This window comes from Musa acuminata, chromosome BXJ3-6, assembly GCF_036884655.1.
Source record: "Musa acuminata AAA Group cultivar baxijiao chromosome BXJ3-6, Cavendish_Baxijiao_AAA, whole genome shotgun sequence".
Taxonomy (NCBI): domain Eukaryota; kingdom Viridiplantae; phylum Streptophyta; class Magnoliopsida; order Zingiberales; family Musaceae; genus Musa; species Musa acuminata.
The window spans coordinates 40,439,641-40,467,636 of record NC_088354.1 but is presented as its reverse complement, the minus strand read 5'-3'; the positions used below and the strand labels follow the sequence as shown (position 1 = coordinate 40,467,636).

Here is a 27,996-nt window from a genome sequence, read left to right as displayed (position 1 = left end):
AATGACAAGAAGGCAGAAGTCGAACCTGGCGATCTATCGAGGCTCTCTCTCTCTCTCTCTCTCTCTCTCTCTCTCTCTCTCTCTCTCTCTCTAGCGTGATCCTTCCTTCGTCTTCGGAGTGGAAGAAGAGCAGAAACGAGCCTCTTCATCTCTTTCCACAGCTTTCTTGAACTGTTGGAGTTGCAGAGGGTGGTGGGTGGATGGCGAACTCCAGCATAAGACAACAGTTCAGGAAAGCTGTGGGAATATATGCAGAGGCTGGAAGGATCGAGTCACAAGCATGGCTCCCGAACAAATGGTAAACGATGTTTGTGTTAGCTGGAGACTTGGAATTTATATTGATCGCCTTGTCTCAATCAATGCCTTATATTCTAGTCGAAGGCATCTGTAATAGATTGTGTAGATCCGTGGATTTACTGGCCGGATTGGAGTAATATCTCATGACATTAGAAAGCTCTCGAATGGAGTTCCTGGATGTTGTAGATTTTAGGTGGATATCTAGAAATTCCAATAGCAATAGCTATACACACACACACAATCTAGAAATAATTTGATGCATAAGGATAAGGCTAGTTGCATTTCCTTAAATATTTAGGCATGGAGGAATGCATAAAATAAGGTTGTCAATCGGCTCTAAGTATCTTTTGTTTTGCATTTTTGTGGTTTCTATTCAATAATAAGCATGCCAATTTTGATAAGGATAGCATAATGGATGATTCATTACCCCAAAAATAAGTGATAGAAAAATGATTTGATTGAACAAAAGAGCACTAAATGATTTGCAGTTTCTTTTCTTATCTGATTTACAACTTTAATAAAAACATATTTTTCTGATTAATCTCTCTCTCTCTCTCTCTCTCTCTCTCAAAGCCAGTTGATGTGTAACTCAGTACACTCTTCTCATCCAGACTTGATTCTCTCTACTATCATAGTTTTGATACAAATTAATTCATCAAACAAATTGGTTTGAGCTCCATCTTGATCAATGATAATATATATAAATCTATCTACTTTTTTTTACAGATGATATGGAGAACACAAGGCTCATAAGAGTCCCTTCACAGAGATTCTACAAGTGTGCAAAGGTTATTCAAGTGGAAATGAGGACATCAAAAATAACATGAGGGAAAAAAACCCCTATATCTAATCTTAAGAAAGATTTCAGAGCCTTCCACAAAAATGTAGCAAATCCAAATAAGATCACATCTTCAATAGTGAAGATATCGTAAACATAGATCTTGGATTGAATATAAATTTATATTATCGATAAGATAATAAGTCAGTTATTATCAAATCATGACAAATAGTATGAAAGTCAACTTATCACGAATTGATATTTGTAAGCCACTATATTTTTTATGAAAAAAAAATCTGAAAAATCATATTGGAGTTTATTTTGCCCTAATTTAAATGATGGGACCATTGCACCTACAATTATTTTTTCTATTTAATTACGTAATCCTATTCTAATTGGATTTGGTGAAAATACATGATTAATATTCCTTGTCCCAATTCTAATAAAGGATAGGGAGAGTGAAGGATTATAAAATTTAGTATAAGATTATAACTCTAATTAATTTGATATTAGAGCTCGCTCATCTTAGCGAACCATCTAAAACTTGCAAAACCCCTTTGAGAATCAATGATAATTTCAAAATTGGAATAATATATTAAATCTTTTCTAATGATATTTAATATGTTAAGTATTCCAATACTACTTCTATTGTACATTATTAGCATATGCATCGCCTAAACCACAATACTACTTCTATTGTGATATGAGGCCTCAAGGCTCGACCACGTTTGTGGGCCTTCTACATCACTGTGCCACCCAAGTCGGATATGCACGAATCTTGAAGAGGATCGAACAGTGGCTTCTCGGTATTGCACACGTTGTACAGCGGATCCCAACTGGGGCCCGAGGCAATGGATAGGCGGTTAGTATGGTTTCACGCGGTTTCTTGAAGAGTCGCTACTTGGAGGGGCCGTCATTTCTGGGTTTGAGTGCACGAATCTTGAAGAGGATTGAACGGTTCTTTGTTTGTGCTGCACGCGTTTTACGTTGGATCCGAACCGTGGGTCCAGGCGATGGATGGGCCGTTACGATGGTTTCACGCGGTTTCGTGGATTCGGTGCTTCCAACCACGCGTATGATTCGTTGAAGTGGAGATATTAACGCCGTCGCTTATTCTTCTTCCTCCTCGAGCGCTTCGCCACTCTTCCCCTTCTTCTTCTTCTTCTTCTTCTTCTTCTTCTTCACAGTGAGAGGCGATGGAAATCCTCCTATTATTCGCCATATTTATCTTCACCTGCGGCATCATCAACTACTACTGCTTCCTCCCCCGATCGAAGTTAATACCATGGCTTTGCTCACTTCTTCCCGCTGCTTCCTCACCGCCAAAGCCAGTGGAAAGATGTTACAAGGAGGAGAAGGGAAACGAGGACGACAACATCGAGCTCCAGAGCATATTCTCGACCTTCGACAAGGATGGCGATGGCTTCATCACCGTAAAGGAGCTGGAGGAGTCGCTCAGGAGGTTGGGCCTCGCGGTCACGGGCAATGAGGCGATGCGTATGTTGGAAAGAGTCGATACCAATGGAGATTGCCTCATAGACCTCGGGGAGTTCCGCGAGCTGTACGCTGCGCTTGGGAGAGGTCAAGGACCAAGCGGTGGAGATGGTGGCGGAGAGGAGGAAGAAGAGACGGCTTTGAAAGAGGCCTTCGACGTCTTCGATGGTAACAGAGATGGGGTGATAGCAGCGGAGGAGCTGGCCACGGTGCTGACCTCGCTAGGGCTGAAGCAAGGGGCGAGGCTGGAGGACTGCAGAGACATGATAAGGAGGGTGGACAGGGATGGGGATGGCAAGGTGAGCTTCGATGAATTCAAGAAGATGATGAAGACGAAAGGTGGGAAGCTCCTTTGATCCTTTGTGTCGATCAGCTCCCTTGTGCTGCTATATGAACTTAGAGGGTGTAAATCCATAGAAGCTAACCCATGTCCAGTTCTTCTTCTTCTTCTTCTTCTTCTTCTTCTTCTTCTTCTTCTTCTTCTTCTTTCTTTTTCCTTGTGCTGACCATTGCTCTCAAGTTATAAACAACCTGTTTTAATCATTTCAAGGAGAAGAAATATGTCGCTGCGGCTGCTGTGGCTTCTTCTTCTTCAGAAACTATGATGAGCTTTTGCTTTTTCTGTTATTTTCATGTTAGGAATCATGGTGCAGATGTGATATGACTCACAGTTGATGTTCTTGGACACTCATGACTAGTGTAATTGTTGAGATTTTGTGGTTGAGGAGCTTAAAAGTCCAATTTTGATCAGCAAGTTCTTGTGAGAGCCCCTGCCAACTGCTTCTTCCAATACTTTTCAACATGGACATTAGAAAGCTGAAGTCCATCTAATTCAGAGAAAAAGCTGCTTAATCTGTCTCTAATTCATCTACCCACTCTCTCCCATCTTTGATGTCATGAGCTAGCAAGATTAGGACTGCTCAAAACAGGGCAAGAGAAGGTTCTTTCCATCCTAAAATATCTAGCACACGCGGGCCAGGGGAATCAACACAATTAATGTCTCTCTCTCTCTCTCTCTCTCTCTCTCGTTGTCACGGTAGAATGTGGACAATTACCCGATGCTGTGGCGGCAACCAACTCATCAAAATTAATTGAACATGTAGATGATTTTATTTGAAGGCGTCAAATAGAAAGTGCAGTCAACTTAGAGGAGGTAATTTGATGTGTAATATATGTTATGTTGATGTCAGAAGACCACTGCTTTGTCTCCCAAACAACTGCAATTCCTCCTCATGCCCTTCCTTGCATACCATGTCCATATTCTTTCCTTGACCTTGTCCAAGATGGGGTCGTCGGAAAAGAATACCATGTCCATATTCTTTCCTTGCATACCATTCCTTTTCTTTTACTTTAGCAAAGGATTTGGTGCTCTGCAGAATGTGATGCTTTTTCCTTTGAAGAATCATTAGCCATGGAACGGGCACAGATTGAAGAATCCCTGTACTTCTAGAAGAAATTTAAAGAAAGTCTCTCATTCTTCGTTGAACCGAACCTGAAACTATTGTCGTGTTTCTGAAGAAGCCATTCAAACTCAGTCAAATTCCTCACGAATGCTTAAAAGTTTTCATTCACATGTTGGCTAGTGGCTCAAAATGCCCTGTTGCATGATAATACTTTCATATGAAGGACCAAAGCTATGCAGGGGGGATGAGGGGAGAGAAAATGCTGCATATTGCCCAATTATATCTTTCCAAATAACATGCTTCTTACACAGCTTGCTCAGCACAAAAAGAAGAGCAAGTGCCATGCCACTGGCATCATATTGACTCAGATCATCATGTCCTTGTATTCGAGCAACAATCTAAGTTCAGAATTTAAAACCAACATAAAACACTGACAACCAAAACATTAACTTCAATGCATTACTCCATTTACAATCAGGAAACTCTCAAACCAGAAGGCAGATACGTCACTCAAAGCGAAGAAGAGGAAGATCCATCTGGACATGTAACTCGTTCACGCATGTATTACGAGATGATATGCTTTGCATCTATGAGCCCATTTCATTTGCATTTGCTTCGGAATTCTTCTCTTCGGATATGAAATCGGAGCTACCATTAGGACCTGACAGTACTTGAGAAATCCCAGCTGGCTCAGGCCTGAACATTTCATCGTTCTCCAAATCAGATAGGTTCTCTTTGGACTCCCCTTTAAGCAAGTCCACTACCTCCAGCATTGTTGGTCTCTTTTCGGGCATGCTCTGCGCACATATGAGAGCAACGAGCACCATTCTCTTCAGTTCTGCCTCTGCATAGTTCCCTTTGAGCTTCAGATCTGCAATTTCCTTGAACTTTCTCTCCCTAGCCAAAGGTAGAGCCCACTCGGTAATTGGTAGCTTCACTGTTGGGCTCGGCTTCTCTATAGACTTCTTTCCACTAGCAAGCTCAAGAAGGACTATTCCAAAGCTATATACATCACAACTCTCTGAGGCCTTTCCATACATGGCATACTCGGGTGCAAGGTAGCCAAGGGTGCCTTTCACCTTTGTTGTAACATGAGTTGCATCATCAGGGATGAGCTTGGCAAAGCCAAAATCAGCAACTCGTGCCTGGAAATTGGAGTCTAGCAAAACATTGCTTGCTTTTATGTCCCTATGGATTATACGAGGTGTTGCATGGTGGTGAAGGTAGCTGTCAAACAAGAAAAAGGATCAAGGTATGTATCAGGAAACATGTAAAATAATGCTGAAGGTGGTGTTCATGAGTATGTAGACCTACGCGATCCCCTCAGCTGACCCTATGGCAATGGACATTCTCCTGTCCCAGTCAAGAAGGCACTCAGCTGAATTATGTCCATGCAGATGTGAGATTAGACTGAGATTTGGCAGATAGTCACAAACTATAAGACGCTCTTGTCCTTCAGCACAGTATCCTCGCAAACTTAAGAGGTTCTTATGCCTCACTTTGCCCAAAATCTCAACCTCAACAGCAAATTGCAGTTCAGCCTTGTTGCTCCAGACTTTTAATCTTTTGACTGCAATCTGGGAAAAAAAAAAGCAAAACCCAAAATTTGGTATTTTATATAAAATATATAAACAAAAATAAAAGAAAATCAAACTTCAGACATTGTTATGCAGCCAATGGACTACCGTGAAGAGATTTTACAGAAGAACCAACTCGAGAAACATGGTGAACAATATTCGGTCAAAGCTGACAACCTGTTTCAAAATATGCACACATCGTCTCAAAGTAAATCTAGTCTATCTACATGTAACCGACAATTTAATTCACTCATTCAACCAACGCATAACTTCTTCACCACCGGTTGGTGAAGGCATGTCCAAAATCTCCTAAGAAGTGAAAAGAGTTCATCACTTGTCATTCTGCTATGATTGTGGAGTCATGCTTCAGGAGCTATTCCTTGGGGGCAAATGTGTCTCTTCAGTTACTATGGGCTGAAGACCCTCATGTCGGTTGGTAATAGATGATTCTAGAGTGCTTAATGGTTATGGACCTTGAAAATATAAATCATAAGAAGGTTAGCATTTATAATAGGTGCCAAATATGGATATGCCATGAAATAGGTAGTCAATCTCAAGAAAGAGATTCAAGTACAGCACGCTTACAGTAACAAGAAAATTTATTGAAGTATCACAAACATATAAGATTTTTGCATTCTTTAGCAAATTTGGTTTCTATTAGCTTACTCCAATGTATCATATTATAAATTATAATAATCATGTAGCATATCTATCCTATGAAAAATTAATTTTACAGATAAAAGTTCAAAACTTGTGTGACAAGAAATAAGAGCCTTAAAGTATCATCTAGATTGACTGTTCAAATTTTCATGCTCCATGTACTGCCAACGAAAATGCCAGGATGCTTTTAGATTTTTCTTTTTTTGGGTTTTGGAACAAGGAGGGGAGGCTCACAGAGAAGACAAAGACATGAGCAACTGATTAGAAAAGAAGAAAAAAGAAAAAAATATATTTATAACCTCAAAAGATTACCAACTTCATGACATCAAAAGATCCAGTTGGACTCCAATTCACATGCAACTGGTTGTAAGATCTCAATCTACTGTGGCCATCTTTAGTTCCAGAAAAGTAATCTTTGATTGAATCTACAGTCTACAATATAATGAGATTACAGTAGAGAGCTTGTGATCCCATCAGATTGAAAAGAAATACTTCACCACAAATGCATGAATGTCATCTCCTATACCATGGGATATTGCAATGCTTTAATTAATCTATCTACAGTTATGGGTGATTTTAAATTTCATCTGTAATATAAATTATGTATCCTCTTCTTTCTTTTCCCTTATGTTGGTGGGGCGACGATAAGCAACTTGAGCATATATTATTCCAGATTCTCTTTGTTGCTCTTATGAAAGGAAGGATTCGGTTGGACCATAGATCTCCAATAGGGAAAAAAAAAGGGACATGATGGTTTCTTCAGCAATTGTAAGTAATAAGCTGCTTGAGGAATGATGAAGAAGAACAAACGAGTGTGTATTTTATGGGTCACACCTCAATTATCAAGCATTTCTCAATTAGTTCATTCCTATCACTAGAGATCAACTCCACTATATCTTGAGAACTACGAACCAACAGCCACTTAGGACCCACATTGCTTCAGATTAGACTATCTACTAGAAAGATTAACAACCATATCAATGATTGTGATCCAAATAGAAGTCATAATCCTGGAATTTCTCAACAACGAGAACTCACTTTATTCCGAGCGCAATTCTTCTAACGATCCAAACTCACATAAAATCAAAATCTTGAATCGATCATCTTATCAACTCCAACAACAGCATGCAGCGGTAATCTAATATTGAAGGCTGATAAATTTAAACGAACAAATAAAGGAAGTCAGTGAAGAAACAGAGATGGCATGATCTCGTATCACCTGAGATCCGTCCCAGAGCTGGCCCCAATACACACTGCCGAATCCCCCTTCCCCGATCTTGTTATCGTAATTGAAGTTGTTGGTGGCAGACTGCAGCTCCTTTAAAGAGAACACCCTCCAAGTTGAGGAATTCTTCTTCCACTTATCCCTCCTACATACCAAAGCCGCAGTCTTTTCGTCATCAAACCATCCAAAAAATCACCAAATACGATATACCTTCACCCGAATCCAATACCTAATCTGTAACATGTCAAAAGACAACGCACCTATCAGATGTCTTCCCACAGCAGAAGAAGGAACAGAGAGCCATCTGAAAAATATCCCAGTGCTCCGATGAAACCAAACCAATTTCACCAACTTTCCCGCTTCTCTCCTCTCTCTCTCCGCTCTGCTTTTCTGGGCTACAGCGAAGAGTGGGAGATCAACAGAACCGCGTTCTCTGCCAGCAATGCAGCAGAAGCCATGCCAAGTGAGTAGCCTTGGAACGACCGAAAACGGAGATCGAATACAAGGTGAAAAATACGATCTTGAGAGCGAGGGAGAGACCGTAAGGGTAGGAGGGTTTGGGAAGGCGAAAGCGAGAGAGACAACGCAAAGGAGCGCAGGGACGGAGGAAAAGACATGGCACAAATGAAAGAAAGAGCAGAATTAACAGCACACCGAACACAGCTTTCGGTGGTTGACGCTTTATTGGTATCATTATTTTTTAGAAATGCATCAGGCACCGACGAAACGTACCCGAAAAGATACCCTTACGATTCCGACCATCGATCTCGCAGAACACGTGCTTAATTGTTGATGGATCCTCTCCCCTTAGTTATTTTCGGACTAAGGTATCTTTTGCGGGTTTCTTTTCTGGGGTGTTAAAGCACTGCTATTTAATTTTGTGGCTTCTCGGTTTCGAATGGCAGTTTTTATCTTCGCTAGCAAGCCGAAGGAGAATCGTATATAGAAATGTCTTTTTTACTTTTAACAGTACCCGATAAACTTACCTTTCTTTTATTGGGCATAGCATCGGTCCCATGGGCCCGTCCTTGAGATCTGGTCCGCGGGTAACTGAAAGTGGTAAAAGAAAAAGATAGGGCTTCACATTCTACGTGGTTGTACTGTTGGATATTTTACTCGATATAGTGATGATTTACGCATCAATCCTTTCGAAATGTGGAAATAACATATTTGTCTTTGTAAATTTGGTATCACAAATATAGATATATTAATATACATATCTCTCCAAGTATAATATCCTTCACATATATCTATCTTGTTAACATCTTTTTTTTGGTAAGTTCTTGTTAACATCTTTCTAATAATCTTTATAAAAACTATAATTAATGTTAAATAATAGTTTTAAAAATATTTAACCATTTAAAATATTTCTAATATTTTCACGATCATATTATTTTTTAAATAATATTGTAGCTCCAACTAATAGTTATATGATAATTAGTTAATGTAGGTTAACCATACTAACATATGATAAATCATTATTTATCATACATGAGTACGTAAGTACTTATAAGGTTTTAGTGCTGAATTTGTGAACTCATATTCTAATATTAATTGGTAAGTCATTATTTATTTTTACAGGAGAGTCGAAGTCTTATGAACTCTCTTTCTAGCCTCAGTTAATCGGTCATCATTTGTCATTTTCAATATAAGAGTTTTCGAGAAATTATTTATATTTGAATGAATATATACGAAGTTTTTAGATTTTATAAAATATGTGAGTTAAACAGAATAAGCTATATGGCTATATATCCGTGTCATTAATTTTCCTCTAAATATAATCAACATGAGAAATACTAAGCATGATTCTCAACTACTAGTTTAAATTGAAAAAAAAATCAAAATTTAAATATTCAAACACATGAAATATCCCTAAAAGTCCTACCATTACAAGAGACTCATAAAATACATAAATATTGGCGATAAGAACATACATGTAGGTTTATGTGTATTTATATGGATATACAGTAAAGTTAAATCGAGGGAAAAACATAAAAATAGTTTACTATATATATATATATATATATATATATATATATATATATATATATATATATATATATATATATATATATATATATATATATATATATATATATATATATCTGATAACATGTTTCCTGCGATACAAGTTCTTGGATTCTTTAACATCTATATCAAAATTCTTCAAACATTTTAGACTCCCCGACAAAGCAATATTCCGAAAATACAGCTTTTGTGTTAGATTTCTTGCTCAACTCATGAGGGGTAAGAAGTTAAGCGTGGGTGGGCCACACATACTGTCTTCTTATGAATCCATTCTTGGTCACAAGTAGTCCTCGATGTGTAGGCATAAGAACATTTTTATCTAATGCGACATCCAATCTAGTCATCATCCAAAATAAAAATAATGAATAATACGTGTCCATTAATCATTTAAATGATATAATATTGCTACAACTTTCGTTTAGTTTAGGTTTGTGAGCCCACACATATATGGATAGCACATTAGATAAATGAAATCAGTCCATGCACAAATATAAAAACCATATTGAATAAATAAAATGCTTTTTTTATATCGTAATTATTACGTATATATTCCCTTCAAATATAATAATATAGATTTTTTACATTATTAAAAATGCACAAAACAATATTTTTAGTTTATCCTCCCATCGAATTTAAATTGATTGCGATTTAGTAGTTGGGAAGGAATAGAGATTTACGTTCAACACAATAAGAGAGAGAAGAATATTCTTCTTCATCTTCTTCGCCTCTAATCTTCATCTTTCCTGTTCTTATTTTGTGGGTCATCAGTTTCTACGTTCAGCAAGTCACAACAGAAGGTGATAGATAACATTTCATGCACGCTTCACTCATCATACAGAATACTAATAGAGATAAGACGAATCAGTTGGTGGGGCGAACGATGACACCTTTAACGATGAGGCCTCGCTTCCACTGTCCACTTTCGCACTCGAGCAAGGAGATCTCCATTTCTCCTGCTGCTTCGGGGCGTGTCTTGAGCTTGCACACTGTAAGAGCAATCCACCGTCCTCTAGGTTTCTCTAGCAGGCTCTCCTTGTGCTCTTCAACTCTTCCGTCGGGGAACTTCACCCTCAGATTCACCGGTGTTCCCCAGCCAGAAGCAGTTTCCTTGCTTATCATCACTTCGAAGAAGATATCGTACGTGACCGCAGGTGTAAGATGAGACATCTCAAGCTTTCCATGGATTTCCAGCCAACACACCTGTTTCAGTGATGCCACTTCGATCTCCACTTCCCTGACGAACAACAGGAACAACTGTTCATTCTCGGTGTCTTGCTTGGAAGAAAATTACAGTGAGGGAGGAAGAGATTACCCTGCTTCTTTCATCGGAAGCCACTGCCAGTATCTTGGGTCATCACCCCAAGTGATCGATAGGTCTCTAGCAACCAAAGCGAAGCAGTTTGCCCCAGTTTTCTCATCCACCCAATACTTCTGCATCACATGTGAAATGCATCAGCTGAATGTTTTTCTTCCTCTCCAAACTTGACAGGAATAAAACAAACAATAAACGAAGAAATTGATGCATGTTAATCACACCGAGGAGGACAGATGCTATGGCTAACCTTCCTGTTGTTGCTTAAGAAGCTGCCCGAGGAGATGTGGTCCTCGAGACTCTCATCCGTGGAGGGGTTTGCTGCCGTCCCACTGATGGCCTGAAACTTGTGTGGAACTTTGTTTTTGGCATCCTCCTTAGCTTCTCTCCTTCGTGATGACACAGCACCCATTGCCTACTAACACTTCTTCCTACCGATGCAGCCTTCACCAACAGGTGTTTATATAGAAAAACTAGTGACAAGAAATCGTAATTCCCAGGCAACGAATCATTCATATTACGAAAACGATTAGCATACTTCTACGGGAAGTTTAATATGGAGGAATCTCTAAAGCCAATTGTCCTCATAATTAAGCATCTTTTTTTCTGCCACACTGTGTATCTACTTTTTAACATCTAGAAAGAAAAAGGAACTATTCATCAGTTTAAGTCTATGACTGATTGATTGCCCACTTCGTGAGGAAATCATTCTGCACTCTAATATTCCCAGGAAAGTAGGATGAAGAAGTCATGTATTAGTCGATCTCCACTGTACCGCAATTGTAACAGTGTGTTTGACTTCTAACAGACATTTCTAATCAGCACATATTCTCTTCGGCTTTTACCATTTCTGTCGCGTCCCTGATTTATAAAAAAATAATAAATCATCATTTTTATTATTCTTATTTATACTCTTTTTTTTCATTCTAAATTCAAATTCATGTCTTTATATTAATAAATATTTTATTAATTAAAAAATTGGTAGAGTCATAAGTGACAAACAAATTTCTTTCATCGAAACTTATATTATAAAGTAATAGATTACTTAAAAAAAAATATAAGATAAAAACATATCAGCAATCACACATAATTCTTTAAGAAATCATAAAAATAACATTCACTATTCATAATATATATAAATATAAATTGTTTAATATGAAATAATAATATATCGATCTATTATAAAACTCATACATTAAAATAATAATAATAATTCTTATATAATAAAAATAATAATGCATTTGTTACATGCAACACATACATAATAATCATATAACAAAAACGCATATCACACTCGATGATGTACTCTTCCAATGACGAATGATGAATAAAGAGACATACTCTACGAGATGGATTCATTTCAGTAACAGATGGAGAGAACCTATATCATACTTCTGATAGTGGATGGAGTGGTATCCCTCACTAGCCCAAATGAGGACATATTTTTTTTCAATAATTGATAGATGAACTATCTAACCGTCACGTAGATAGGGAATCGCCCTATCTACACTCAATAGGATATATAAACAATCATGATCATTCATTTATTTATCCATTCATTCACATATGCATCTAAGAAATAGTGTGATAAATTATTATGAGGGACCATGATTGATGTATGATCTGCTAGACTATGTCAATTGTGTTGAATCTCGGATTTTGATGATGAAATCAATTGATGAGTTTGTGATCTAATATGTGTTTTGAGTGACGTAGGACTAGCTTCGATCAGGAGAGGTAAATTGATTGAAGCAAGAGGAATCAGATGTTGGGCCGGATTTTACATATTAGAAGATTGGTTGACATTCCGACAAAAGGATTTTGTGCCGTGAGTTTGGGCATCGGGCTAGAAGAATCAGACTTTATACTAAGGAGATCGAATATTGCAAGAAGTCAACATGCCGATTGAGCAATGCATTGAAGGAGAGGACGATGCGCCGGAAGAAGGAATGATATGTCGGACAACATATGATTTGTGCTGTGTAATAATTTGTCTAAATCAAATTAGTTTAGAGTTCTAATTGAGTTAGTTTGAATGTAATTAGGTTAACTCAATTATGGGCCCATTGGGCTTAAGATGGGGTTGTTTTGGGCTAAGAGAAAGATTCATTCAATGACCCAAAAGTTGGGTCAAGCGGTGGAACCGCCAGCAACTCAATCTATAAGACATAGTCTCCAAGACTATGTTAGGCGGTGGTATCGCCCAACACAGGCGGTGGTACTACCAATACCTCGAAATCTCGGGGATTTAAATTTTGGTTCTAATTTTTGAAGTCATTTGGGATATATAAATATCTCAATCTTTCCTACTTAAGAGAGCAAGAAAGTAGAATAAAACTTTGTAATTCGAAAGTTGTAAACCCTTGAAGAGTGTGAGGGAAACTTTATAAAAAGAGGGTGTAAAGTTTCTCTCCTGAGCATGTCAAAAGGAGAAAAGAGTTGTAAGAGAATAATTGGTCTTCACCCATTGAAGGAAGACCATTAATGAATGCCGATGGCCTCAATGGAGGAGGAATCGGGAATGGATGTATGTCACGACTACCGAACCACTATAAAATTAGTGTGCCTTCTCTTCTTTGCTATTTGCTTACTTTGCAACTACTTTACTTCTTCATCACTCTCCTACGAACATCTTTAAGCTTAAACATCTTTCCGATAGGGTTTTATCATATGAATTTTCACGATCGATGTAGTTCTCCAAAAGCACTAATTAACCCCTCCTTTTAGCATTAACTTGATCCTAACACATTGGTGGCTCCACACTGTAATGAGCTCATAGCTCTTTTAATATGTTGTATTTCCAATATGAACCAGTAGCATAGTTGCATATATTACATTGTAAGTTTATCAAATCATAGAAACATGAGACATCAATCTTTCAATAATCTTTAATCAAGCAGAATCCTAATTGAAATAGCTTAATTGACTTGAACTAGAGTTAATCAATTAGGACTTAATAGAGCCAACATCAAATCCTTATAACCGATCTAGAATCACCCTAGACTAGTCTAATTTAGATTTAATTAATTTCGATTATGTTAAGTAAGTTTTAGCTAGTCAAGTTGGTTAGGAATCATCGTAAACCAACTTTATCTAATCAAGCCTATCTAATTCAATCAATTAATGAGCTCAAACTAATAAAAAGAGAGAAAATTAGACTATGTCGTATAGTGTTAATCCAAACCGAACAAACAGTCTTGAATGGGTAATATAGGCAGCATGTGCTTGTCCCAAGTAATATATTAGATTAAGGCATAATGTGCTAAATAGAGAAGCGACGATGTGTTTAGCGCTAATCACATAGTTGGGTGGGCCTAACTTTATGGACTAGTCTGAGCTTCACTCACAAGTTGGGTCACGCTTGGCTCGTTGGTTGGGTCATACCTAGACATATGAATTGAGATCGTGTCTGCTCACATTAATTACGTTGTACTTAACCACGTAAGTCGAACCATACTTCATCACATGGGTTAGGTCATACATTGTCACATGGATTGAGTCTTACACGACCACGTGAGTTGGATCGTACCTAGCTATAAAGACTGATTTATATAGGACCACAAGGGCTGAATCGATTCGGTTTGACAAATCAACCTAACTCAGGTTAGACCTTAGTTACACTATTCTTATCAAATTAGATTTTAATATTTTAAATTATCAAAGAGTAACTTAAATCCATGAATTAAAAATTTTAAATTCATGATATTAAATTTAAAACTAATTAAATTATAAAAATTCATACATAATTTTTGAAACACAAATATATCTAATTAAATAAATTAAAATTATTATGTTAATCCAAAAATAAGAATTTTAATAATTAAATCAATCTTGAAATTCACTTAAATTTAAAAGACTATCATAACTCAAATAATCATTCTAACATCACAATTCAATTATCATTATTTATTAATCATAATTTTAAAATTAAAATATTGTTATACATCATAAAATTATAACAATCCTAATATCAAATATTTTAAAATATGATTCAAAGCTGATTAAAAAAGAGTAGAGGATTCTACCTCTCCTTGATTTTCTTTTCCTCGGGATCATCTATTAAAGAAATCATTTCGTTAATATTCCATTGTCATACTTATCGAGGAACGAAGGAGGAGGAGCCCCTTTATAAAGGAGAAGGTGAGATTTTTTTTCAAAAAATAAGTAATAATTTAATTTTTATTTTTAATTTATTTTCATATTACTCACACACAAAAATAGAAATATAATATTCATTTTTTATAGTTCACACATAAAATAAAATATAAAATATTTATTTTTTTATAATCATATCACTCATTAGGAAATAAATTATTAATAATTTAATTGATCGATAAAATTCCTAACTTGTCTAATGATTAAAGAAATCAATTTTAATATTCCTTAACCATACTACACAAACAAGAGAGTTAATAATTTAAATAAAATAATATATATAATAATTAATTTATATTAAGAGAAAAAATTATCGGTGATTAGTTCAATATCGAAAGTAGACAATATTAAAATTGACTTATAAGGGTCTAATGAGCATGCTATTATCAACTTCAGTTTAAGTATTTTTATCAGTGGTTTAGACTAAACGAATTTGATAGGCCAATTAACCCATGATACCCAAGTCATGACATTTGATATTAGAATTAACCTAATATTTGGGCATGATAAGGGAGATTAAGTGAGAAGACTCATCATGGTGTGGAGTTATCATTGAACTACATCTCACGTGGGTGATAGGGTTTAATCTGAACAAGGTTAAGATATATACGGGAAGATTACATCATTTTGTTATTCTCAAAATTTAAGATTGGTAGTCTAGATATTTTTATCATTTCTTTAACAACCAAAGAAAACCTTAAAATATATGATAATTATATTTTCAAAATCTTTGTTTTTTTTTTCCTCAAAGAGATGGTGTTTCTTGTTAAGCAATATCTATAAACTTTTAATAAAGATTTAAAAGAAATATATTAGAGAAGGTCGTATAGAAAGGAAGAGGTCATATCGAAAGGAGAAAGAGAGTTTAATAAATAATATATATATATATATATATATATATATAATATAAAACTAAGATAAAAATAAAAAATAAAGAGCACATATTTATATATTTTCTAGCTGGAAAAGTAAACCTATAGAAAAACGTACAATAATTGAGATCGAGATGTTGACCGTGACCCACGGTTTCACCTGGGTTTTATTAGACAGAAACCGAGCCCTGGTGGGACCCGCTTCGTGGCCCACTACTGTCTCCGTCCGTGTGGGAAGGTGGGTGGCGGCGAACTAGTTGGAGAAGCACGATGAGCAACACTTCCAAACAGAGCAAGAGTTACTCACCGATGTACCGGCTCTGTGATTCTCAATAGATGGGGCCAAAGGATGGGACCCAGTTCTGTCTCCAATCACAGGGTAGGTAGTGGCTGATGTAGGTGAGGAGTTTAAAGCACGACTCGTTCGAGATAGAAAAGCGACACGTTTATCAGGACCGTAGACTCGGCTATGGTTTCTTTGACGGACGCTAAATAGTTAACGGACGGAGGGAGATACATAATACGTTCGCGTTATCCGACCCCTCTCCCTCCTCTCGTCGCCTCTCCACCCGTCTTCATTGCGCCTCCACCTCAATTTATCCCAAACCCAACTCTCCCCTCCTCTCCTTTCTTTATTCCTTGCCTTCAATTCGAAATAGATGGAGATAGACTACGCGAGAGGAGGAGGAGGGAGATGGAGGGTGTCGTCAAGATAGCAGGTAATCTTGAACTTCTTGTTTTGAATTTTTCATTTAATTTTTCTACTATTCGGTTTTTTTGGTTATACTGTTCATCTGAAATCTTTATTTTCCTCATCAGGGTTGATTCGATTCGCGCCCCATTAAAATTGGACCAGAAAGAGCCGACGGTGATGAGATCTCCGGTGTTGTTGTGCTGCTCTCCCTTCTTGCGAGGGTAATAGAAGATGCCATCGACCTACTTGCCGAAGCACAAAGGGTTGCAGACCTCGTCCGAACTCCTGCGCAGCCGCGGACGGAGCTTCTTGTTCGGGAACACCTGCTTCGTCCTCTCCGAGCCCTTCTCCGCGCTCGGCTCTGGCTTCCATCTCCTCTCGAGGCCGTCCTCCAGCGATTGCAACCGTCGTGCCACTCAATCCGGCATCGGGACGCTCCTTAGGAACGTCAATAACCAGCTTTCGCAGCCGGCGCAGAGGTTTCCGTTTCGGTGGAGCATAATGTCCGCCAGCAGCGCTTTCTTGCGAGGGTCCGATTCCTTCGCCAGGCACCTGGCGAAGGATAACGCCAGATCTGGGAATGGTCTGAGCGGTGTGATGCGGGTCGATATTGGTTATAGCTACAAGGGCCTTGACCACTGCAGGAGAGCGAGTGGGAGCTTGAAAAATCGGGAACCTTGGGGTACTAATATGATCTACAAGTGTTTCTGGTCTAATGCATATGGGTTGAATTGGAGATCGAAATCCTTGGTGGATCCGGGGAGTCAAGATTATCGGACATCATGTACGGCACCTTACTCTGCGGGGGTGGCTCCTGATGTATCCTTTGATGCAGCCATGCATGAGGAGCAGCTTCAGACTCCTGATCTCAACTCTGAACAGTATGTTACTGGACATTTTCCCCTTTCATTTTCATACTACTTGGCCTGCTTACTAGGTTAGCTGCGATTTAAGAATTCATGATTTGCATATTGCTATTCTATTGCAGCACAACACATTTTTTAGTCACTGATGCCTGTTATCCTACTGTCATTATATGTTGTGCGGATCACTAAAGTCCATCCAATGGTTCATCACATGGTTAAACATGATAATTTATGATTCTGGTGCTCTAAAGTTTCAATAGATGTAACAGTTCATGAAAGCTTGTGATCAGATTATGCAGGATATACTGACTTGTCTTATCACTTATGTTTATTAGACCCTCTCATGTACCAGCGTCATGTTGGTCACATACCAATATCTTTGATTATAGGTCTTAAAACTGGTTTAAAAAACAAATGTGATTCTTTTAGGAAAAAAAGGATTCACTAGAATGATAATAAATTCACCACAACATAATACAAAATAAAAAAAATCTGAGTCCAATCCACCTTGTCAGATTGGTAGAGTATTGGTATGTTAGGTGACACTGATCTATAATGTGCAGGATCATCGAAAAAGAATAACAAATATATAAGTACCAGTTGGAGCAAGCAATATGCTTTGATAGTGGCAATAACCAGTGCAACTGGTATTTAAGACCTTGGATAATAATTTCTGTTCACAAATCCATCCTTGTCTGTGCTGTTAGCTCTTTGTTTGGTCCCACCTTTTCTTTTTTCTAGGTTACAGAAAAGGGAGGAACAGGTTCACTGTCAAATGCGTGATGATCCTTGGTTGAGCTTCAAGAAGTGTTTTTATTTTAATTTCCAAAGCTTCTCATCAACTTATCATCTAATATTGCTCATTAGCATCATATTTAAAAATATGTATCATACCAGTCTATTAGAAATGTTATGTTTTGTTCCTGTATTACCTTTTTGTCTCTTTCTTAATGACTAGCACTAACAAATAATCATTCAGGGTGTTAAGAGATGCCTGTTTCGTAGTTTACAATTGCCTCTATTTTTCCAATGTAATTCTTTTTGTCTATCTTAATTGACTAGCACTAACAATAATCATTCAGGGTGTTAGGAGATGCTTGTTTCATAGTTTACAATTGCTTCTATTTTTTTCCAATGTAGTTGGATTGTCCATCATCATTTGTTGATTCATTTGTTGGATGATATTCTTCCAAATTTTCTTTAAGTTTCTGTTCTTTTCTAATACGTTTTTTTCACCTCTTAAAGAAGTTCGTTAAAGAAAGTCTTCGGTGGTGATTTCGCCTCTATTTTTGCATTAACTTGCTGATGAAACTACTACTACAACTTTTATAATTTTCTATTTCTGTTGCAGAAAAATTCTAGGTGACAAGTTCTTAAAGCTGCTCTCTGGATCTTGTTATCTACCACACCCTAAAAAGGAGGAAACTGGAGGAGAGGATGCTCATTTTATTTGTGTTAATGAGCAAGTCATTGGTGTGGCAGATGGTGTTGGTGGTTGGGCTGATCTTGGTATTGATGCAGGACAGTATGCCAGAGAACTTATGTCTAATTCAGTAAACGCGATTCAAGAAGAGCCAAAAGGCAGTGTCGATCCTGCAAGGGTTCTTGATAAAGCCTACTCAATAACTAAAGCCAGGGGATCTTCGACAGCATGCATCATTGCACTTACTGACCAGGTACTTACATTTTTATTTTTGATCTGTCTTTCCTTGTAAACATATCAGTTAATAACATTTATTTCCAACAAATCTCACAGTGCTTTATTTTCCAATGCCATGGTTTATTAGCACAAGTATTTTAAATTTATTCTGTTTCCTTAGATATAGTTTAAATAAAAATATTGTTCTGTATTGTTCAGCTTGTTTTTTGCCATGTCCATTTGCATTAAACTTACTCCCTGTATCTTTGATTTGTTTGTTTCTCTGTCATGGTACTGTTTCTCCAATACATTTTTGTTTATGTAGATTTTATTAATTAGTTTTGATTTTTTTCACTATTGTGCCTTTTAAGACCCAAAGGATACATTTTTGTCTTAGTACTGTTCCTGCTTTTACTTTTCTCTTCTGGTTTAATCAGGTTCATATTTTTGAGCATTGCGCTCTAGTTGTTTTTCATTCTGTTTATCATGTTTTCTATTAGCAATGGTGATCCAATTATATTTCACCTTCCATCCCTGTATTGGCAAATATAAACAAATTGGGATTACAAGTTAACTGTTGATTTAAGCTAGAGGATATATTCTTTTTATTCAAAGGTCACATATTGAACAATGATTTCGAACTTAATTAGAAAAATAGAGAATGCACGAGGGACCATTTCAGATTTTGTAGAAGCTGGATGGAAAATGGTGATTGATTTAGAGTATAAGATTTAGGGCCTCAACTTGCACAGATGGATGTTGGAATAATTTTGGGTGGATGTAACGGAACAAACAAGGAGTTTGCTAGGATTACGTTAGTTTTACTCTCTAGGAAGGAATAATTGTAAGCGTATATTGTTTGATGGTGATTGATGGATGAACGCATTTATCAATATACTTGATATCAAGCTTGCCTTAGACACCCTCAGTGGATTGAGAACAGGAAGGGGAAGAGAGGTCAACAGTCTCATTTGGCAGGATGCTCTTGGTACATTTCAAGGTTTGCATATAACAAGTCCATTTCGGCATAGATTGTAAGGCTCCAGATTGAAATTTTTAACTGTGATTCCTAATACAAGAAAAATCTTTTCAAAAGATGAAAGAACTATTACTCGCTCTAGTTCTCTAATTGTGTGCCTTTAGCACAATTAATGAACATAAAACATTACATATGGATATATTGTCTGATCCATCTGCAACTTACCTGAGACACATAAAAATATATGATTTTTTTAGTCTCTCTATATTAGTGTTAGCCAAACTGATGTATTATTCTGGTAGGTATTGCCAGATGATATATATTTCACTTCTAGAGATTAATATGTATCCTCCGGTTAGCATGAAGCTGATATTCTTCTGCTATCATATACAGTGCCAATTTGTTAGGTCTCAATTATTATGACATGAGCGACATCCAAGATGAAGCTACATGGTACACATTAATAATACTTTTTCTTGGCATGACACTAAAATCATTGATGCATCTATTTTCCATCATATACAACATGTTCTCAAACCTAGCACAAGATAATGCTGTACAGATGCGTAAAATTGTAGTTGAAATGCCTTGCTAAATTGTCTCACCATTTTGTTATCATGAATTATGAAACTTGCAAGTGTATAATAAAAATAAACTCACATATTTTGCTTTTTTTTCTACAATTACGAAAATTTTATGCCTATTCATTTTTTTTCTTTCTATTTGCAGGGCATTCATGCAATCAATCTAGGAGATAGTGGCTTCATAGTTGTGAGAGATGGGTGCACGATCATTAGGTCACCTGTACAACAGCATGATTTCAATTTCACTTATCAGCTTGAGAGTGGTAATGGCAGTGATCTCCCCAGTGCTGCACAGGTCAGTTGGTTTCAATGGCTTCTCCTGTTATTCTAGTGAAGTGCAATAATATATCTATTAGGTTCTGGGACAGTTTTAGTTGATAATGAGTGCTTGATATCATGGCTTCTCCTGTTATTCTAGTGAAGTGTAATAATGTATCTATTGGGTTCTGAGATAATTTTAATTGATAATGAGTGCTTGGTATCATGAGTAATCTGTCATAGTGTTACACTTATATTTCTCCAAACAAACCTTTAAACTTGTGATTTCATTCTATAGGAACATGTAAAAAAATGGACACTAGAAGCTAAAAAATGAACTAAAAGGGATAATAGCTTAAGCTGACAAAGTACTGGGTGGTACAGCACCAGTGCCAGGCATACTGGGTGGTGTGTCACTCCTTATAGGTTTACCCTAGTCCATGTACCCAATAACTGGTCGAATACCGGACTGTACCAGGAAGTTTTGTGAACCTTGGTATTGATATTGAATTTCTTAACATCTTCCTTTATGTACATGTCCAAGTTTTGTAAGAGATTAAGAGATACGTTTTCTTTTGTTCTCTCATATTCTTTGTTTCTGTCTTGTATGTTGGTGAATTAACATTACATCAATGTTGGTAAATGACCAACACTAGAGCTGCAACAAATAGCAAATTCATTAATAGCAACATCTTCTCCATTTCATGATCATATCCACAACTTTTATGTCTTTGTCTTTTACTTTTTTTTCCTTCCCTCACAAATAGCATCATATTTTCTTTCTTTTGTTAGTCAAATTGTCTAGAATGCACAAATGGCTTGAGTTTGATTGATCAAACTCAATTCTTATCAAAACCTAACTATAAGGCCAAGAAATTAATGAAAACCAGATCACCTTGAGTGGTACCAATGCATATTGGACATATCATAACAGGAACAACAGTTGCAAAATATGATACTCATATTAGGAGATTGCTACTAGGGAAGTTATCACGAGTTAAACTGGGGTCCTTTTTCTTCAAAAATCTATATTTAGTCCTGAGTAAGGTTTGTAGAGCTTGCTTATTAGTGTGCTTATAATGCTTGCTCTTAACACAATTCAAGCAAAAACTAATTATTCTTTTATTTTCATTCTAGGTGTTTACCTTTCTTGTTGCATCTGGTGATGTCATCATTGCTGGAACGGATGGACTGTTTGATAACTTGTACAACAATGAAATTACGGCTGTTGTCGTCCATGCCACAAGAGCTGGCCTGGGGCCTCAGGTAACAGCTCAGAAGATAGCTGCACTTGCACGACAGCGAGCACTGGATAAAAACCGGCAAACTCCTTTTTCAACTGCTGCCCAAGATGCTGGATATCGATACTATGGAGGCAAACTTGATGACATTACTGTTGTCGTCTCCCACGTCACTGCATCTGATGCTTAATGGGAACACTCATCTCACAGATTTTACAGCTCCTGGTTCTGGAAACTACTATGGATATCTGCATAATTTCTTGTTGCTGTATCAAAGTTTAGATATGAGAAAATTGAATGCTTTAATCGATAATTTTTCGTCCTTTTTAGTTTAGGTTCTATCTATCAGTTCTTCAGAGCAAATGGGTGACTCAACCTGTAGTTAGAGCAATAAGTGAACTTTACAAAGATTTATCCGGGAGAGTCTTGAGTTATCCAAGACCGTCACACCGTTACCATGATTCATATTATGGTATCTAATATGGATTTTGTTGGTTCGTGATTGTGAGGTATATATAGGAAACGAAAGAAGGTTTTGTTTTACTTCTGAAGACTGGATAAATGCAGACATCAAGCAATCATTTCTCGACGTCAGGTATCAGTAGTGCATGCTTGACTGAACCACACGAATGGATTAGCTCATTAGCCAGTTCAGGTAATATGCTGCTGCAGATAAGAGTTGTCAGTTTGCTGAATGCACAAGTTGCAAGTAAAATGTGGCTTTCTGTCTTTTTTTTTTTTTTTAATTTCTTTCCTTTAAGGAATCTATTGGATGATGAAGACTTGTTTATACTCAAATGTTTCATCTAAACAGCCTTCGTTGATAATATTGATTAAAGGAATTATGCGGTTTGTTTTGGAAATTTGTGCTCTGAGACAGCTCTTAGTTTCGTAATTCAATTGATTGTGTACTAGGAAAGTTTTGATCTGGAGTTGTACCCCTAAGCATCAATGTCAATTTTGTTCACTCGAAATCCTATGGAGTTCATATATGCTCCAGGAGAGCCTTCAAATTATTCCCAAAATATTACCAAATGTGGGTAATTATTGTTCAAATGGTGAAGAACTAAAGAATCTTTGATAGTTTATCGTAAGATCTTGATTTGCAATTACTTATCTTTTGCAAAAAAAAGAAAAGAAAATTATAAACTTGGTATCTCACTGTCGAAGGTGGAGTGGAGTAGGAAGCTCTCTCTTGGATCTACATGTAAAACAATTATTTGATTTTGTTCGACGAAGCAACAAGATAGATGTGATGATAAATCTATCTGCGTCAAACTGGCACCTCCATGACTTCATTTCTTCTCAGTATCATGTGTTTTCTGCAGATCCATGCAATATTACCGGTGTCACTGTACCTCACCCTCCATAAGCCAAATCTCTCAGCTATGTCCTTTCCGGTTGCAATCCTCTGAGAGTTCAAGAAATCCAGTAGCCATTGCTGGGCACCTACCACCTCCTGCGCCATGTTTCTCTCTCCACTTCTGCTTCTGAACCTTCTTCCTCCTTGTCCGGTTGCTGCGTATCCGATGGCCCCGGCGGTCATGGCGGCCGCCCCTCCGTACAGAAGCGACGAGTGGATCAAGTGAGCGAACTCCTTTGCCAAATCAGGTATCATCTGCCCCATCCCTGCCACAACGTGCGCGCCTATCTTGAGAGCAAAAGTCAGGAGCTTCATCAATCCGCTCATGTAAGGCAGCAAGCACTTGATCGCCTGGTTATCTACCTGCATCAGCTCACAGCCCATCTGGTCTTCCACCACATGCATCTCCCTCTTGAACTCGCACAGCATGTGCAGCCGAAGCGACGTCATGCCCGGAAGCAGTGTCGTGATCAGTCTTCTGGAGTTGTTCTGTACCTGGACGAAGTAGAACAGACGCGGCACCTTCCTTTCTTCCAACTGGACGTCGAAGCTCACGAGATAGTCGACCTTCCTGTGAAGCTCGATGAGAAGCTGATGCTCGTAGTATCTGAGTCCTTGAATCTCCTGCTTCAGATCCTTGATTTCCTGCTCCAGAACTTTCAGCCGCTGCAGAACTACTTCTACGCCCTTCGCGATGCCCGATAGAGAGGGTTCGATGGTGTGTTGAGCGTCGTTTACGACCACTTTGGCAGACTCCTGCGAGCTCTCAAATGGCACGGCCAGCTCCACGGCGAGATGATGCAGATCGTAGTACCTCCGGTGTAGCACCTCTCGGAAATCCACATCGGACAGTAGACCTCTTGCATAATCTGAACCAGACTGCAAGATGAGCTTGTTATTGCTCACGAGTGAACTCCAGGTGTGCTGGTAATCGTACATGCTGTCTGCGGGCATGGAGAGCAAAGCCTGCTTTATCTGTTGCAGAGGCACACACTGGGTTTTCCTCGACCTCGATGGTATCAGATATCTGACACAGTCTGGCCTCATAATGTTCTCTGCGAAGGTGATGCTGGGGCACATACTTTGGATTGCTGGGATTATGAGATGGTGGAAGAGTCTGAGAGTTTCCGTGACGGTCTTCGTAGAACACGCAAGAACATCGATGTAGGAGCCGAGTTGACCCCCAATTTCCACTCTGACATGGACTCCATTGATGATCATGCAGATGAGGTTTCTCTCTAGGCTGTAAACTGCACCTTGTTGGTTCTTGGATCCCAGTATTTTGTTGTATAGATGCACCTGAAATTTAGCTCACAATATATCATAAAAGGTATGATGTTTCTATAGCTAGAAAGCCATGCTTGTGTAACAATCTCAAGATCTAACATAGTTTACTGTCATGCTAGAGTTGAAGCTTTCACACCATGACAATGTAATGTCTTCCCTAACAAAACTATTCATTGTTCTTCATGCAAATGGGTGGAAACACACACCTGTAGTCTGGGAAAGAAGCCTTTTGTCAGAAACATGTGCCAGTGATCACATTCCAGTTGCCTCCCAACATAGACACAATCAGGAGAGCTCGGTTGCCATCCCTGATTTCTTCCTCTGCCTTCTTCAAGAATTGATGGTATCAGAAGAAGAGTCTGTGGGTCACCAGGATCTTGTTCATAGCACAGTTCCAATTTTAGCATCATCTTTATGAGATCACCAGCCTCCATATTGTCGTACACTTTTGAGCCCATCAGAGGATTCTGATGCTGCATTGTTCTTCTTAAGATCTTCTCCAGGTCTGTCCTGCTCACAAAGCCAATTTTCTCGAATCTTTCCATGTTTGCTGCATCTAATGTTACCAGCTGGCTGAGCACCTCTCCGAAGAACCATTCGTAGTCCAAGACCAGAAACCCGAGATCGTCGAAGAAGATCACCTCTCCGATGTGGTGCAAAGAATTTGCTACTGCACGCCGCCGCCGCTCCACCCTGTCGATGTTGTTGTGCCTCGATCGAATTCTCAATGCTGGGACTTTAAGCTGGCACAACTCACCGAATTCCTTCCATCTCAACGCTGGCTTGTTCAAGTTTTCAGACCTCCAATTTGACAGGATTGTTCGCAGGTCATCGCACAACTCAAAGACTCGGGGAACCCTTTGGAGGATGGTTTCACTGGTTTTTCGCAGATGATGTGCGAGTTTGCTCACTGACATGGATGATCTTGCATCTACCATGAAGACAGTGGGATAGAAATCCACAAAACCTTGGAACCTCTCCTTGAGTCTTTGTATGGAATTAGCAGTTGACTGCAGGACGCCCGATTGCTGCGACACTCTGTCGGAGTGGGTGAGAATTATGGTGACATATGGTAGCATGGACTGTGCCGTTGCCCTCCTGGAGTTTGAAACTATGAACTTGAGCCAGTAGAGGAGGTCATCCTCAATCTCCTCTGGGCTCTTCGGTTCTTTGTTGGCAGGCTTTTGGAGCAAGCTGGATACTATCAGGAAGAACGAGGGGCTTCCATAGCCTGGAAAGAAGAGGTCATGTAATGCAAAGTTCTCATGTTGACCAGCGAGGTTCCAGATCGAGATCTTTATATCACCATCATATATAGTCTTTATCTTGATGACTGCCCTTCGCATGATCTGCTCGATAGAAGTCACCAGACTTCTCATCTGATCCGCGTAAGGTAGCTTCGAAGAGTTCATGTTGCAGAAGATGGAGTTACACAGGGTGCTTTTTCCTGCATATGAAGATGAACCCTTCGCATCAGGATGGACTAATCTGTTCTTTCGAGATCTACAACTAGCATGAATTCAGCATGATAAAGATGAACAGAAAATGATCGGTGAAGCTAGGTACGATGAGCAGTGGTGAAAACATGCCTGCATCTTCTTGGCCACAGAGGAAGATTCTGCAGCATCTGGGCATGGTGAGTGGCAAGTCATCAACCAAGTCATCCTCTGCCACCATGCTCCCGTTCTGCCCCAGCTTCTCGTAGATCCCATCCGTCTTCCCAGCGATTTGCAAAGGTGTTCGACCAAGATCGACCTCTTCGATCCAAGGATTGACCTGCAAGGTCTCCATTATGGCCTGCAACACCATTTCTCCTTGAACCCCTGCACACCCTTCCAAGGATAGCCACCGTAGTGTTGCATTTCTTTCCAAGATCCTGAAGATTTTGACGATATCATCTGGCTTCAAACTAGCATCACCGCAGATGCCCAATCGAACAATGGTCTGGTTCGTCTCCAGCATTCTAAGGATCGCTGCTAAACCTGCTTTTCCGATCTTTGTCTTCCCTCCCCCGAAAACCAATGATCTCAATGTCGTGTTCGCTTGATTTTGCAGCGCAGAGAACCTGCTCAGGGGACACAGCAGATGCTCCACACCGACTCCAGTCAACCAGTTCTGATCCAGATGCAAGTTCTCTAAGCTCTGGTTCATGAAAAGCCCAGCAGCTACATACACCACTGCCTTGTCTCTAAGGCAAGTTCTTGACAATCTGACATCTTTCAGGCTTGTGTTCTGTTCTAAGGCCACTCTGAACTCCTTCGCCCACCTCGATCTCAGACGAATTCCTGACATGTCTAGGGTCCTCACAGTAGAATTCCATGCCAATGCACAGGCCACTCTCCGGGAACCTGAAGCCTCAAGCTTGTAGATCCTCAGGGTGTTGTCTTCAGGGGTGAACTCGACTACCTTGGAGCTCCTGTCACCATTATCTCTACTCCATATATGAACCTCCATATTCCGACTCCTTGCTAGTATTGCGGAGATGAGCGGTGTTGCAGTGATGGATTCCTTGTCGAATACGATCAGCAGTTTTAGTGTTGGGTTCACCTCAATCGCTCTCGCGAGGTCTTCGGCTCCTCTCGAACCGATCGAGTCCTCCCATATCTGGAGTTCTTCCAGTGTGTCGTTCTTCGTCAACGCCGACGACAGAAGGCTCGCACCGGCCGCCTCGATCCGACACTCGGAGAATATGACTGCTTTGATTGCTTTGTTTCTTTCGAGCATTTCTGATAGCTCTCGCACGCCTTCGTTGCGGAACCTGTTTCTTTGGAACTCCAGGTATGTGAGGCTTGGACTGACATCGAGCAACGAACACAAGCTCTCAAGTTGCCTCTGCTCCCACTGCATTCCATTAAATGCCAAGTTCATGAGATTCTTGAAGCTGCCCCCTTGCACTGCCATCTCACCAAGAAGCTGACAGAGGAATCGAGCACCTTCTCTGTTCGTAGAGATGTTGATGCTCATCGAATTCTCTGCTATCTGGCAAGAGCTTGAACTGATTTGAGACTGGTGGAAGTGAATATTTTGCAGAGAACTGCTCGCTGACCTGAGTGCATGCAGAGCCTCATCAATACCGCTGGTGGCTGTGCTGGATGACATCGGCTTCTCTGGATCAAGTGAAATCCTCGCCACATGAAAAGATGATGTTTATGATCATAGAACAAGCTATGCAATCCTTGTGGTAAGCTGCAGATCGTGCAGTTCCATCACACATCTGCTACCGACTTGCAACTCTGGGGGCATCATCAGGTTCTTGTAGAACTACTTCATGAGCGGAAGAGGAA

At 38.9% G+C, this 27,996-nt stretch overlaps 5 protein-coding genes across 5 annotated transcripts; 2 read left to right on the top strand and 3 right to left on the bottom strand.

The window, feature by feature from the left end:
• The first annotated feature begins 2,192 nt into the window (after positions 1–2,192).
• LOC135641747 (calmodulin-like protein 7) lies at positions 2,193–3,196 on the top strand. The gene has a single exon (XM_065157433.1). The coding sequence runs from the start codon at positions 2,272–2,274 to the stop codon at positions 2,923–2,925; it is 654 nt and encodes a 217-aa protein (XP_065013505.1). The 5' UTR covers positions 2,193–2,271; the 3' UTR covers positions 2,926–3,196.
• A 1,021-nt stretch (positions 3,197–4,217) lies between these two features.
• Positions 4,218–8,063, bottom strand: LOC135641746 (PTI1-like tyrosine-protein kinase At3g15890). Its single transcript, XM_065157432.1, has 4 exons — positions 7,695–8,063; positions 7,429–7,579; positions 5,287–5,549; positions 4,218–5,199 (listed from the first exon to the last, which is right to left on the bottom strand). The coding sequence occupies exons 1-4, from the start codon at positions 7,736–7,738 to the stop codon at positions 4,560–4,562; spliced, it is 1,098 nt and encodes a 365-aa protein (XP_065013504.1). The 5' UTR covers positions 7,739–8,063; the 3' UTR covers positions 4,218–4,559.
• A 2,092-nt stretch (positions 8,064–10,155) lies between these two features.
• On the bottom strand, positions 10,156–11,218 carry LOC135641693 (lectin-like). The gene is made up of 3 exons (XM_065157332.1): positions 11,025–11,218; positions 10,775–10,893; positions 10,156–10,696 (listed from the first exon to the last, which is right to left on the bottom strand). Exons 1-3 carry the CDS (start codon positions 11,184–11,186, stop codon positions 10,324–10,326), a joined length of 654 nt encoding a protein of 217 aa, XP_065013404.1. The 5' UTR covers positions 11,187–11,218; the 3' UTR covers positions 10,156–10,323.
• Positions 11,219–16,328: 5,110 nt separating this feature from the next.
• On the top strand, positions 16,329–22,391 carry LOC103990077 (probable protein phosphatase 2C 55). Its single transcript, XM_009409104.3, has 5 exons — positions 16,329–16,520; positions 16,621–17,376; positions 18,713–19,037; positions 20,709–20,858; positions 21,959–22,391. Exons 2-5 carry the CDS (start codon positions 16,727–16,729, stop codon positions 22,250–22,252), a joined length of 1,419 nt encoding a protein of 472 aa, XP_009407379.2. The 5' UTR covers positions 16,329–16,520; positions 16,621–16,726; the 3' UTR covers positions 22,253–22,391.
• An 864-nt stretch (positions 22,392–23,255) lies between these two features.
• LOC135640999 (protein TORNADO 1-like) lies at positions 23,256–27,940 on the bottom strand. Its single transcript, XM_065155932.1, has 3 exons — positions 26,302–27,940; positions 24,919–26,159; positions 23,256–24,724 (listed from the first exon to the last, which is right to left on the bottom strand). Exons 1-3 carry the CDS (start codon positions 27,809–27,811, stop codon positions 23,336–23,338), a joined length of 4,140 nt encoding a protein of 1,379 aa, XP_065012004.1. The 5' UTR covers positions 27,812–27,940; the 3' UTR covers positions 23,256–23,335.
• Between the last annotated feature and the right edge of the window lie 56 nt (positions 27,941–27,996).